Source organism: Phoxinus phoxinus, assembly GCF_949152265.1.
Source record: "Phoxinus phoxinus genome assembly, chromosome: 20".
In the NCBI taxonomy this organism is placed as follows: domain Eukaryota; kingdom Metazoa; phylum Chordata; class Actinopteri; order Cypriniformes; family Leuciscidae; genus Phoxinus; species Phoxinus phoxinus.
In genome coordinates this window covers 18,140,608-18,155,186 of record NC_136895.1, presented here as the reverse complement: position 1 = coordinate 18,155,186, position 14,579 = coordinate 18,140,608, and the positions used below count along the sequence as shown (strand labels likewise).

The following is a 14,579-nucleotide window of genomic DNA, read 5'->3' as shown; positions in this document are numbered from 1 at the left end:
GCCTTAACGTGCTCAAAAACTCTTGAAACTTTGCACAAATGTCAGAACCCGCGGCCATTAGGGCCCGACTGAAGCTGGGACCCGGGCGTGGCAGGGGGGCTCGCCAGCGCCCCCTGGAATGGGATTCAAAAACATGTCCATATCTCAAACACGCTTGCATGTAATAATATGAAACTCGGTACACATATAGATCTCATCAGGCCGAACAACTTTCGTGCTCTAAGTTTTACGCCAGTCCAACAGGAAGTCGGTTATTATGGGTTGTATGGAAACGCATGTTCTGGCATTTGAAACACTTGTCCTAGAGAATTCATCGGATGACCACGAAACTCGGTGTGCATGAAGTCAAGACATGGAGGATGATAAATTGCGAGGGGATTTTTGATATCTCGAACGGTTTGGCCGTGGCGAGGAAACAAATTTATGGCGAATATTGGAAACAGGAAGTGTGTTATAACATCCTCATACATTAACTGATCTTGATGAAACTTCAGCAGTGTGTTCGCTGTAAGAGGCCGATCACATGGATGTGACTATTGTGAGTCAAAGTTATAGCGCCACCAACTGGCAGCAGGAAGTGTGTCACTTTCAAAATGCTTTGAAATCACCCTCTTATTTTTACCCGATTTGCTTCAAACTTCATCTGTATTATGTAAACACACGGCAGATGTAGACCTGTGAAAGGATTATTGATATCTTAAATACTGTTGCCATGGCAACGCATCAAACTTTAATATTCTTTTTGGGTGCATTTGAGGCTCTTAACATGCTTCAAATTGCATGAAACTCAACATGCATATCAGATTTATTAGGTACTAGGCATGTGTGAAGTTTCAGAAACGGGCGCGGTGGAGGGGCTCAGTAGCGCCACCTTTAGTAAAAAATGGGGTATTAGTTTTACCTACAGTAACAAAAATCGGTATTTATATTTATCTCCCCGAGCCGGACAACTTTCTAATTTACAGTCATTAGCTCCGACCAACAGGAAGTCAGATATTTTGGTTTGAATGTGATTTGATGGGAATTTTGCCAGTCTCTCTCAGTGTCTGTGTGTGTGAGAGAGGAGGGGGGCTTTATTTTAACCCTTTCTCTGCTGTGTGGGACTTCTCGGGCACTTTTGGGGCCCTTAACGTGCTCGAAAACTCTTGAAACTTTGCACACAGGTCAGAACCTGCGGCCATCGGGGCTGGGCTGAAGCTGGTACCCGGGCGTGGCAGGGGAGCTCAACAGCGCCCCCTTGAACGTGGTCCGAAAAACTTGGTCCATATATCAAACACGTTTGCATGTAATAATATGAAACTCGGTACACATATAGATTTAATCGGGCCGAACAACTTTCGTGCTCTAAGTTTTACGCCAGTCCAACAGGAAGTCGGCTATTATGGGCTGTATGAAAATGCAAGCCCCTGGAATTTGATATACTCCTCCAAGAAAAATTATCCTATCGCCACCAAACTCGGTCAGCATGAAGTCAAGACATTGAGGACGCTAAATTGCGGACGGATTTTTGATATCTCGAACGGTTTGGCCGTGGCGAGGAAACGAAGTTATGGCGAGAAAAGAAAAACACAATGTGTTATAACGTCTTCATACATTTATTGATCTTGATGAAACTTCAGCAGTGTGTTTGTTGTAAGAGGGCGATCACATGGATGTGACTATTGTGAGTCAAAGTTATAGCGCCACCAACTGGCAGCAGGAAGTGTGTTACTTTCAAGATACTTTTGACTAAAGTGGGTGGGTTATTTTTACCTACAGTCACAAAACTCGGTCTGTATATTGTGCTTATCGATCCGGACAACTTTCTCATTTACAGTCATTAGCTCCGACCAACAGGAAGTCAGATATTTTGGTTTGAATGTGGTTTTGTCTCTCTCTGACAGAGTTCCCCCTGCCATTCTCTGTGTGTGTGTGTGTGTGTGTGTGTGTGTGTGGGGGGAGGGAGGGAGGGAGGGAGGGAGGGAGGGAGGGAGTTCACACACACAGACAGCCCCCCCCTTTTCTGTGTGTGTTTGGAGGGGAGCAGAAAGACTCACACTAGAGTGCGGATCGGGCCAAATTTTTCAGTCCGAGCCCGGCCCGCGTCCGACAGAGCAGTAACCGAACCCGACCCGAGCCCGACAGGCATAAAGATATTTATGTTCGAGCCCGACCCGAGCCCGACAGTTAAAATCCCATTTTTTTCTCATACTAATGACAATTGTACGTTTTTTTGTGTGGAAAGCCCGCTTTTATTAAGCAACTGTAGGAAGGCAATCGGAAATGTCAATAGGACAAGCGCATCAGCGCGCGGAGCAACAAGCGCTCTTAACACCTGGCGCGCGCACATTATGCACGCGTTTCGTTGTCACGGCTACATAAACAAATGTCCGCACACAGGAAGACGGATGTTATGGTAATATTTTACATGTATTTTAATCACAAAAACGAACGTTTGCATCAAGTGAAAGCATCAGGCACATCGGCTACCTACATAATAAGCTGTTTTAAATTTAAAATGTTCAATGCCTTATCGCGCTGATGTGACCGAGCCCGACCCGAACCCGAACATCATTTCTAAATATCTGTCCGAACCCGGCCCGGCCCGTCGGGTACCGGCGGGTCCCGTCGGGCTCGGGTCGGGTATCCATCCTCTAACTCACACTGATGCAAGCTCTAAAGCAGACTTCTTCTCGACAGTCAAAGCGGGGTTACGTTATTGCCCGTCGTGCACAGGAACCCGAAAGGCAACGGGGGTGGCGGCTTTTTATATATATATATATATATATATATATATATATATATATATATATATATATAAATATAGCTGCAAGCAGCGATGGAGGGCCCAAGCCGGTGGCAGCGCCAGCCCGGTGCCTTTAGTGTAACTAAAGGCACCAGGGTGGCGGTGCCACCGGCTTGGGCCCGTAATCGCTGCTTGCAGCTATATTTATTTATATATATATATTTCTTAAATTATATTTGATTAAATATTACTTTTATATTTTTATATAAAATATATATGATATATAAAAATTATATTATTTTTATTATTTTTACAGACTAACATTTTTTGGACATCGTTTTTTCCTCATTTTCTCATAATTGTGTTCTCTAGAGTGTCAGTTGTTCACTAAATGTTACACAACAATGAATAATTACAATTAGAAATAATTACAAAAATGTATTCTAAACCTAATAATATAATTATTATTAAAATAAGTTTTATTAAACATATTCAAAACATGACTTTTATTATGTAGACATTTACATCCATGCATCCAAAGCAACTTACAAAAGCAAAAAAAATATTGTAAAAAATAATTATAAAATGTGATTATATGAGGCAGACACTGTAATAGAGTCTTTAATATAGTTTGATGAAAATTAAATAAACATTCAAATTAAACAATGACAATGCAGCCAACATTTTAAAGAATGTTACAAAACATAGAACTAATTAGTTTAAATAATTATTAATAATAAAAATATTAACATTCAAATGTATTACTATATTATTAGAAATCTAATAATATAGTTATTATTAAAATTATTATTATTATACATATTCAAAACATAACTTTTAATATGTAGATATTTGCATTAATGCATTTAGTAGACGTTTTATCCATTACAGAAAAGGAACAAAAGCAATTTGTCAAATAGTCGTCATATAGCCTATATATAGGCTATATATAGTATATATATATAGTAAATATATATTTACAAACGTTTGTTACATGCAATTAATCGTGATTAATCGATTTGACAGCACTAATATATAATAGTATTGAACCTTTCCAGTGTCATTTGTAACAACAAAGCCGAAATGATGAAAAAAAAAAAGTCTCTCAACCAAGTGAGAGGAGCAGATTTGGGAGACATTTCCTGCTAGACCAACGCACATCCTATCTGTGGCCATATATACCTCTACACTTCCGTTTTGACTCTCTCACACACACACACACACACACACAAATCACCCATGATGATGCAGTGCATGTGTCACTCTGGAAGTTTAGCTTCATTGCGACGCATACGCGCTCCAGACGGCTCAGGTCGTAAGTCTACATGCCTCTCCCTCCGTGGTCCTTGAGTACAGGCAGAATAATCGAACGCGCAGATCAATGCCGCAGCCATCAAAGCCAATGGGCCAGAGCGAGTGGAAGCGGCCCACTCACACCCTGAGCTCCTTCATAAATCATAAGGGTGGATCTTTAGCTCTCATTTCGGCTAAAGTGAGACGGCTGATGACAGCGGCTCGTAAAGCACCGTCTGGAGATACACAAAGAGTGAAACGGCAGCACAACTGCCCATTAGTGGCATAATGAAGTGAAACTCATGGAGGAGGCGCGTACATTTTGTCTTCCAAACATGAGAGGGAAAGAAGGCACAGATGGAGCCCAGTCTTTTGGATGTAATGGGTGGAGCTAGAAGGTCCAAGCACACCATAACTCTATTCCTCCACCCATTAGATCCACAGAGGTGAAGCAGGACCAGATCAAGCTCAGCCCATGACGTCCTGGATGTCATTTATAGAGCTGCAAATTTAGGAAAGAAAGCCCTCATAATGTGATGGACGATAAAAACAAATGCACTTATGCCGGTTGCATCCAAAACGTTTTTGCTTATAATATCAAAGCCTCATATACACGTCACTGAAACGAACAGGGAAAAAAAAAACATATTAGTCTGTAAAAGTGCTCAATAACAAAATCTAACAACGTGTGTGGGGGTTGGGGGGCAAACGCCTTTGCTCGGATGTGTCGGATGTCCGGCGTTTTGTTATTTTTTTTTAATTTCCTGGCATTTGTTAAAAGTGCCAGAGTTGTTGTTTCACACTTCGTTCCTGTTCCTCAGCTTAAGACTTCCTCTGTCAGATAGACTTCCGTTTTGTCATTGTTTCAAAACGTAGTCTGCGGCTGTCGCTTCCTCTTATTGGCACGGAGGCAAAAAGGGCACACAAACATACGCACACACACTTATGAAAACTGAAACGCACAAACAACATCCTGCGTTTAACCCGCTGTTGGTACGCAAAAGCGTAATTGAACAAAGCCCAAATCGTAAGCATCAAACATTGGGACAGAACTCAATCGCCTGGAAAAAGCTAAGCTAACAGGGAATGTTCTCAGAACTTTAGCTGACGTTGTGCCAAGGTTCTCTCAAAGTTATGAAGAAACGTTCTTCCAGTAACATAACACATTCATTGTGGTCTTTAATAATGTTCTCAAAAACATTGTATACGTCGTTCATGGAAAGTTTTTTACCTGAAATGTTTTTTAAATGTTTCAACTGGGCAATGTTCCCTTAACGTTCGCATAAAACGTTTAAAAGAATGTTCAGAAAACATTAGTTTTTAACTTAATGTTAACATTCTTATGTTACGGTGAAATATTAAGATTTTTCATAAAATTTGTATTCAAAATTAGTCATTGTCTCCTCATAGAGGCGGGTGAAAACGTAAAAATATTTTATGAGATGTGCCTTTCGATTAGACGGCGACGGCGTTTTTGGGGCTTAAAAACGCAAAAAAATTAAACCACCCTCCAGAGTGGAAATCTTAAAAACCCTCCACCGTTGCGTTCCCGTCTAAAGGGTAAAAACGCAAAAGTCTGCTTGACAGTGAAGGCACCGATCTGCTCACGGTGGCTCTCGACGCGTACGCGTTTACGTCACAGGCATGCGCCAGTACAGAAAAAAATAACAAAACATTATCAAACTAAAATATAGTATTCATTTCATTGACAAAAAACAAACAAAAAAAACATCTGTCATTTTTGAGCGTCACGCGAAGAGCACCGAGGGTTAAAGCAGCAGCTTTACCGTATTTAACATGAAAAACAGTGTCAGTGTCTCTTTCACTTTCAGTGCTTCACATTGCCACCTAGCCGCCTGGAGTGCATACTACATCGAATTTCACACACTTTTGCGTCACCATATGCACGCAGATTCCCCCCCTCCATAACGCTCGTCTAAACGCAGAATAAAAAGTGATAACGCAACGCCACTTTTGCGTTTTCTCTTCAGATCGTTTCCGTGTAAACAGCCTATAAGTTTCCATGACAACCATGCACTGAAAACGGAAACGTTTGTATTTTCAGGCCCCCAAAACACATTTGTCGTGTAAATGAACGGCAAAAAGTTATCCATTTTCATACGACAACGTATTTTGGGGGCCTGAAAATGGAAACTTTTGAAAACGGATTTTAAAAGTGCAAATATTTGAAAATTGAACTGTTATCATCCGTGTGTAAACCAAAAAAGCGCGAATTTGTGAAAAGGTTGACGTCATGCACATGAGTATTACTGTACGTGTTCAGTCTAGAGCATAGACAGTATATAAACTGGACACAGCGACCCCATAGGTTTCAACGGAGAAAAATGAAGTCAATTAGAAGCATCACTTCCTGATGGCCGGGCAAACTGCACAGGCTCAAACTGAGCTTGAGGACGTAGATGTGACGTGAGCAACCTGTCTGACAGCTGTAAGTCTTCTAGTAGCTGTGCCGAGAGAAATCTGAATCATTCCCTTCCGAATCTCGCAGAGACGGAGAGCGTGAGTATTAGCTGTCCATGAGCTAGCAGCGGGAGCAACTTTATCACTCTCTATGGGCTTCTCCCTTGACTTTATCGGACTTTTTGCCTCCACGTCTCCCGATTGCTTGCGAGCTTCTCCGCCAGTCTGTACGGTAATTTCTCGACTTGTGCGACAGAGTCGCGTGGTTATGACGCAATCGTTAGCCTATTTTTACAAAAACTGCTTCTACGGGGCCATAATGTAAGATACAAGGTAATGGAGCCTTTTATACATTTTCGTGTTTCTTTAGAAATAAACAATGGACAAATGGAGTCTTTAAACGCCTCAGATGTAAAGTTATTCGCTGTCAAAATGACGCCAAAATGAATGGGAGTCAATGGAATGCTAACAGCAGGTGGGGGTCCGCTAGCCAATGGCGGCGCCCGGGGATGCTTCAGTTTCCGGGGGATAGATTACTCCCTTGGTCTAGAGGCGCATAGTTTTTCCCATACAAAGTGACATTGCCAACTATTGGCCTGGCATGAATAATACAGCGCTTTTAGTCGTTTTCGCAGTTGCTGCCTGTACGCTAAAAACACATATGAAAAAAAGTTTTTAGTACATCATTGTCATCTAAACGCCCCCAGAGGGAAAGGAAAAGCTGAATCTTGAGATGAACACACATTTCCTCCTCAGGCACCATTCTCTCATATTCAAAACAGGACCAATAAAGGCAGAAGCAGTGAAAAAAAAAAAAAATAGTTGCGTTTAAGGGCGAAAAAACCACAACCTCAAAACCCTCCAGTTTCAGACTTATAGACTGTCAAACTTCTGAGCGTTTGAGAGTAATTTCTTCCACACAAACACAAACGAATTATTAGTAGGCCATACAAGAGGAATTTCAGCCCCTAGCATTTCGCTCACTTTCTCTTTGATCGTACAAGTATTTGGATCAGCAGCGCCGCTATTTCGCACGTGTCATCTTATATTTAGAGTGACGGCTGCTCCTTTGAAAGTGTTACATCCTGAGTTGCATGTTGGGAATTCGTTTTGACAAGCCACTTAAAGATAATGCTCGGCAAGTCCAATCACTAACATCTTCCCAAAGTAGAGCTCATGTTGTTAGCGCCTGCCAAACCACGAGTTTGAATGTGTGAATGCATGTGTTAGTATGTCAGTCCGACTTTGTTCTGCTTCTAATAAGCTGCTTCAATTTAGCTTTTTGCCAAGTACCAATAATGACTAATAATTATGTCTGACTTTCACAGAAGTAATATAAGGAGCCAAGACTTCACTCATAAACCATTTGTCTCAGGCAACATGAATTTAAGTGTCAAGCAAGTCCAAGGAACAGCAAAGCTGGGTGAAAAATCATATATAACCAGCCAGTATATCAAACCAGTAGGCCTATATCTCAAAGCATTAATTTGAATTTAACATGAGCATGATTTTTAAAAAAAACTATATGATGAGGTTGTTGACAAATAGTGGGAAAATCTGACAAAACCGGTCATATTTGAAAACATATTTGGGTAATATTTCAATAAGTAAGTATATATATATATAATATATCATTTTTTTATTTTATTTTTTTTATTTAAATATCTATAATTTTTTGCTTAAATAATCTGAAGCCATATTTCGGACCATTACATTATTTTTATTGTGACATTAATAATCACATTTTTAATTGTATTATTATAAAATAATACTTATTATTTAAAATTAAGTAAATCATATATTTATTTGAATATAAAAGTTGTATTATTAATCAAATAATATTTTTTAATATTATTGTTGTTGTTATTATTATGTGATTAATAATTAATAATAAAAGTATTAATAATAAGTAATTTAACAAAAGTAAGTTAATATAAAAGTTGTATTATTAGTCATATAATTACAATTATTAATTGTATTATTATTGTTGTTGCTGATTTTATGATTGTGTGATTAATAATAAATACAAATTATTATTATTGTTATTATTAGTAGTAGTATTAAAAAAATACGTTCATACTATATTTAATAGAATATAAAAGGTGTATTATTATTTAGTATTCTGATTTTAGTATTAGTATTGCTATATTTTAAAATATTATTTATATATTAATGGGCTATATACAATTTATATTAAAAAAATATATTGTCACTGTGCAAAATATTTTAATAAAATTTCCATTATGCAACACATAATTTTGTACTTTTTTCTTTGGATTTTGTGGTGAAACGCGACCGTGACGTCACATTCGCCAGAGCTGCTGTGTTGTGACCGCAGTCTGGTCGTTTAGATCTGTCAAATCAGAGATGGTTTCAGTATCTACAGCTTAACCCAGAATCCATCAGTAAACCTCGAAAAAATCTCTTAAACTGGCTTTAATTCACTGCCACGCCAAATGCTTTGTATTATAAGACTATCAGTGGAAGACACTGAACTTTGCTTCATAAATGGACTTCCAGTCAGTTGTCTTCATTAGTTTCTCTTTCAAAGGTCACCGCTGTGAGTTCTGCTTCTTGTGACAAAAAAAAAAAAGAGGACCTAAAAGTCCATCTTTACGTGACAAGGCTACTGCTGAATCCGAGAACACAGAGAGGAAGTGCTCAGTCTATAAACGAGCACAGGGCGGACGAAACCGGAAATGGCTCAGATCACTCGGTTTTAATATAGATGCACCAATGTGTGGGCCAATCTTTGCGGCATGGTGCCAACGTTTAATAAAATAGGCTCATTCGTGCTTGTAAAAAAATGACTTCAATCACTCTGTAGTTTGTTTAGCAATCAAATAGAAAAAAAAATGTGGGTTGGAAACATTTACAGTGCCACTTGTGAGACACTCATATTTTGGCACCACGCAAGTGAGGTTTTGCACCTGTGCTTTCACCGGGACGTTTGCACACAACCTCTATCTGATGCCACAGGATGTGCACATGTCTGCCAGACGTCCTGTGACATCAGCAGCAGCAGTTTTTGTATGAGTTTGTATCATAAAATCATGATTTAGACTAATAAAATGATCAATGAGCTATCGTAAACATTGACTGGTTAATCAGTATGGAGTTTCTTATATTAAATCCCCTTTATTTTTTGAGTAGCCTATACAATAGATCATAAGGAGAACTCACATGGTCTTTAGTCCTGGAGATCCAGGTCTCCAGAAGAAGGGCAAGGCGGGTCTTGTGGAACCGGCCGGTGGTTTTCACTGCTATGAAGATGTCAGTGAGTTTCAAAGAAAGTTGTTGTGGCTTCATCTCCCTCCATTTCTCACGTTTCTGTTTCTGGTTTTCAAGAACAACATCTCTGTGTTGGTTTACAGCCACGGTCCTTGATAGAGATGCTGTTCTTTCGCGTGCAAAGGGCGCAGTGGGGTTTTGGTCACTCCGGGTGCGCAGCTGCAAATCCACCAAAACCAGGATGAACAAAGTCAGAGCGAAGGCGGGCAGTGCATGTAACAGCCTCCTCAAGATCATCTTATAAATCCTTAATCCACTTTTGGTCACATATTAAAGTAGTTCAAGTATACGCGGCGGCATTTGGGCGCATTCACAGTGCATGGCACACAAAAAAGGTCTGATTTTTAAAAATAGTAATGAAATTAAACAAACAGAGAGTCCATGTGTGGGTTGGAATATGTATTTTAAAGTCATTGTTATTCTGTAAAAGTTTGCATCTGGTAATTCCGCGCGGATCCTAGCTGATGCCCCATGCGCTCTAGTAAAGCGGAGGATGGATGAACTGTCACTCATTCACTTTCGGGCTTCGCAAACTTTTTACGCCACGCCCACTTTCCGTATGACGCTCCGATGGTGACTGATAAGATAAAGTGTATGGCTGCAAGTGTGCAAATAAACCGAATTTCCTGTTGAAAACTTCCTTTTGAAGCCAAACTTATTCTCTTCTGTGTGGCAGGAGATAAAATATATATATATATATATAATGTTTAGGTGCATTATAGAACATAATAAACAGCCTAGAACCGATTTGGAAACAACAAATCAATTTATTTTCAAATGCCTTTTCTGTCTTTATTTATGTCTCTATTACTGTTATTAGCCTTTATTTAACCAGGCAAGTCACTTAAGAACAAGTTCTTATTTTCAACAACAGCTTGTTTTATTAAATAAAGATATTTAGACAGTAATTTATAATAGGTTTTAAACTCTGATAACCTCTCTTTCGATATTTATTGAGAAAAAAAAATAGATTTTAAACTAATTACGACCTGTTCCTCCTAAAATATTAAAACAAAATGGTGTATATATGAATGTGTGTGTGTGTGTGTGTGTGTGTGTGTGTGTGTGTGTGTGTGTGTGTGTGTGTGTGTGTGTGTGTGTGTGTGTGTGTGTGTGTGTGTGTGTGTGTGTGTGTGTGTGTGTGTGTGTGTGTGTGAATATATATATATTTGGGTGGCATATCGGCCACCATATCGGTATCGGACAATTATGTTTATTTTTAATCTTAGAACTTTATTTGCGTATATTGGCTCGATAACAAAATTTGGAACATTTTTCCTTCTGCTGAGACATTTCAGATGCACACTGTTTGCTATGATGGTTTTGAAATTGCTTGAAATATGATTGTAATTTAAAAAAAAAAAAATTTTTAAATACAGTTAAGTGCCACATGTGCCGTGCAAGTCGTTCATATAGTAGGCTACATAAAATTATAATGAGAACATTATAATTGTGTGCTTGGGACATGGCTTTTATGGTGAATTTGGATTTAGATTTATCTGGCAATATATCGGTTATCAACTTTAAATCGGCATTGGCCAAAATTTTCATATCGGTGCGTCAACATACTTATTAAGACAAATGAGGACTTCAAAGTTTGTAGTGTAATTCATAGCCAAAATGATGAAGACACAAGAGGATGTATATTTCTCAAGGCAATATTTTCAGAGAACTCACTCAGAGGGAGGTTGCCAGCTGTTTATGTCCCGTTTTTATTTCTGACGGCTCACTGTATGACACTGTAGGCGTTCTGGCTTCGGTCCTGAACTACTTTATCGTTTCACTTTTAACTTGTGCCAGAGAACTGCGTTATCCTAAGCACCACTTGTCAAGTAGTCAAGTGTACATGCAGTTGGAACGTTTATTGAGTTTAAACACTTTTTTGTAATGTTCTAGCTTATACTTTTCATCATGTCAAGGGGGATTGAGGATGACATGATCAAAAAACTCCACAGTAACCTTCATCAGCACCTTTGTTTGTGATTTCTCAGCCTTCTCCTCTTTCATCCATTCATCCTTTGCAACCAGTAACCAGCTGCCTCCTTTTCTCCGTCCCCCCCTCCCTCGGCGGGCCCATGCACGGCCGTCTGGTCCCTCAGGTAAATCAGAGATGCCCAGGCACACCCTGGCCAGGAAAGGCCCAGGATCGGTTTACGGCCTACCTGAAAAGATCCTTTTAAAACAGCAAGTACATTGCTCCCAACTTTGAACAATGGCAGACCTTTTCAGACTCTTTATGCATTGAAAAGCCCTTTACGTGCCTCTTGACTTGCTGTTCTGAATGCGAGATTCATCGTAGATACTGTGTTTTGTGCAGACAACAGAGTGTTAGACAGAGCAGACAAAACAGGCAGAATAAACGCCTCAGATCCTTTAAAAAAGCACAAAAGCCTCAGATCCTTCAAACTAAAGTTTACAAACAAACACCAGTGACTGCGAACGGCAGGTGTGTGGGTTACCATCAACAATCTGAAGAAGAAAAGTGTAGAAGACGCTTAACTACACTGTTTATGTGACACCTCTTTGATATTATGGTTGTTTATGAGACAGATCAACAGTCAAAAAAACTAAAACACACGCTCCACCTGAAACCAGATAAAAACATTTTCAAGTTTAGTTAGGCGCTCCTTAGTTTTATTTAAAGAAAAAAAACATTCCGATTTTATGCGAGAAAATGAGTAGCTGATGAATAACTTTTTTTTCTAATATTTGAAAATACTTTTATATTGAATATGTTATATCCATGAGGCAAAGTGTTTAGATTTTGTGAAAGTTTTTTATATATATATTTGATTGTTTTGTTCTCTTCAAGTTGTGTGTGTTTTTTTTTTAAATACAAATATTCCAATCCAGCCTCTCAATTATTTGCATTATTTTCTATTCACCCCCTTACAATCATGAAATATCTATTCTAAAAGTCAGTTTACTTTCTGTGATTAATTCATTCATTTACAAAAAATGTGTAAATCTTTCATCAGAATGAAATCTGAATAATTTCTGAGACGACCACCTGGTATGTAACCCACTTTCACAATCCATTTAATTTGCGATCAGTTTAATCAAAATTGGTTGTTTCATGAAGTGTTAATTATTGTTTTAATTGCATTGCTGAAACGAAAAAGTTTTATGCATGGTGTCACGGTTTGGGTTTTGTTTCTTGTTCTTGTATGTCATGTGATCCCCTCTTCTAGTCATGCTATCCTGCCATGTGTTCCCTTGTCTGTTGTGTCATGTTGTCATTGGTTCATTATTTAATTGTTCACAGGTGTCCCTTGTCTAGTCGTTAATCTTGTGTATTAAGCCCTCATGTTTGCCCCGTGTCTTTGTCTAGTATTGAATGTTTCTTGTCGAAGTTCTTGTTTCCAGTTTCAGCCGTTGTTTTATGTTTGATCACGTCAATGTTTTAATTAAAGTTGCGTTTGGGTTCTCAACCAGCTTGCCTCCAGTGATTAGTTACACATGGCCTGAATAATTTCACTGACAGAAATTTCATGCAAATAAATTAAGTTAATTAATAGAAATGAAGTAAAATAGCCTACTTCCTTAACTTGGTCTTGAATCTCTCAACCAATTACTCTGCAAATTTAGTTCTCAGAGGTGTAGGATTTGTTATGTCAGACTGCAGATCACAATCTAAACTCAGATCTTCGCCTGCTATAATCCCGGTGCCGAAACAGTCCTTTTGCATGTTCGGCTCTCCAGAGGAGGGATTAGGTGACCCATGTGTGGGAAAAGAGGCGCAGAGAGAGAGAGAGAGAGAGAGAATAGAACCGTGCTTGACTCCGGCTAAACAAACCCTGTTTCAATCCCAGGCTCCATGTAAGGCTGAATCTAGATATGTATATCACACTCAATGTGGGCTTGCTACTCATATGATATTAAACAGTCGGCTGTGGTTTGAATACATGTTTATTTGAAAATACCTGGGCTACAACATGATCCTGTATTGTCCTAAATTATTCCGGCTTTGAGCCTGTCCAAACACCCCCACATGCAGTCTTGAGCTGCGTCTGAAAACGATGGAACTGGGACATACTTTCACTAAAGCTCAAACAGTAGAGCGCTGGTGCTTGCAACGTCAAGGTTCGATTCCCAGGGAAAGCAAGAACTGATAAGAATGTAAACCGTGCACCTTAAAATGCAATGTAAAGTCGCTTTGGATAATAGGGTCTGTCAAATGCATAAATGTAAATGTAAACCGGAAATGCGAAAATGCAAACTCGTTTCCACGTTTTGGCCAACAAAGTGATGTCGTACCTGCACCTCTCTGAAATGCGCACTTCAGAACCTCGCCGGAAGTAGTAGTTTATCCGGGAACTTTTCGTCTACGTTTTTTTTATGCATTCGGACGTATTCTACTCTGTTGGCGTACTATTTTTCGCATGCTATATAGTGGCGAATTATTCGATTTCGGACGCAGCGTTGGCCACTTGAGAGCGTGTGCCCACAACAGGAAGTGCACAAGACTATCCAGGCCTGTGTCCGAAATCACACCCTATACCCTTAAATGGGGCACTATTTGAGGGAACAGACATTTGGTGTCTGTGGACGTTATCGAGTGTACTCATTCAATCCCACAATGCAACGCAATAACGAGTGTAGTAGGCTACAACAATTAATCATCCATCGATTTTCCAAACTGCTGGTCCAATGTGGCTACATCATATCATACAGGTAGGCTTACATGTATAAATTACTTTTTAATTGATTATTAAATTGTTTAATTGCGCTTTTTACGTGCTAGTTTCCATGACAGAGTTCAGGATAAATCTTTTCATTACTACTGGAGCTGCCAGTTTGCTACGTTTCAATTAATTATAAAAACATCAAGCACAAACTATGCAAAAGC

At 39.2% G+C, this 14,579-nt stretch overlaps 1 protein-coding gene across 1 annotated transcript in view; it reads right to left on the bottom strand.

Moving 5' to 3' along the window:
* The window catches only part of mfng (MFNG O-fucosylpeptide 3-beta-N-acetylglucosaminyltransferase), a 61,651-nt gene extending 51,417 nt beyond the window's left edge, over positions 1 to 10,234 (bottom strand). The window contains exon 1 of the mRNA XM_079592448.1: positions 9,623 to 10,234. Within this exon, the coding sequence (XP_079448574.1) occupies positions 9,623 to 9,967 (345 nt within the window). The 5' untranslated portion in view covers positions 9,968 to 10,234. The remainder of the gene's footprint in view (positions 1 to 9,622) is intronic.
* Between the last annotated feature and the right edge of the window lie 4,345 nt (positions 10,235 to 14,579).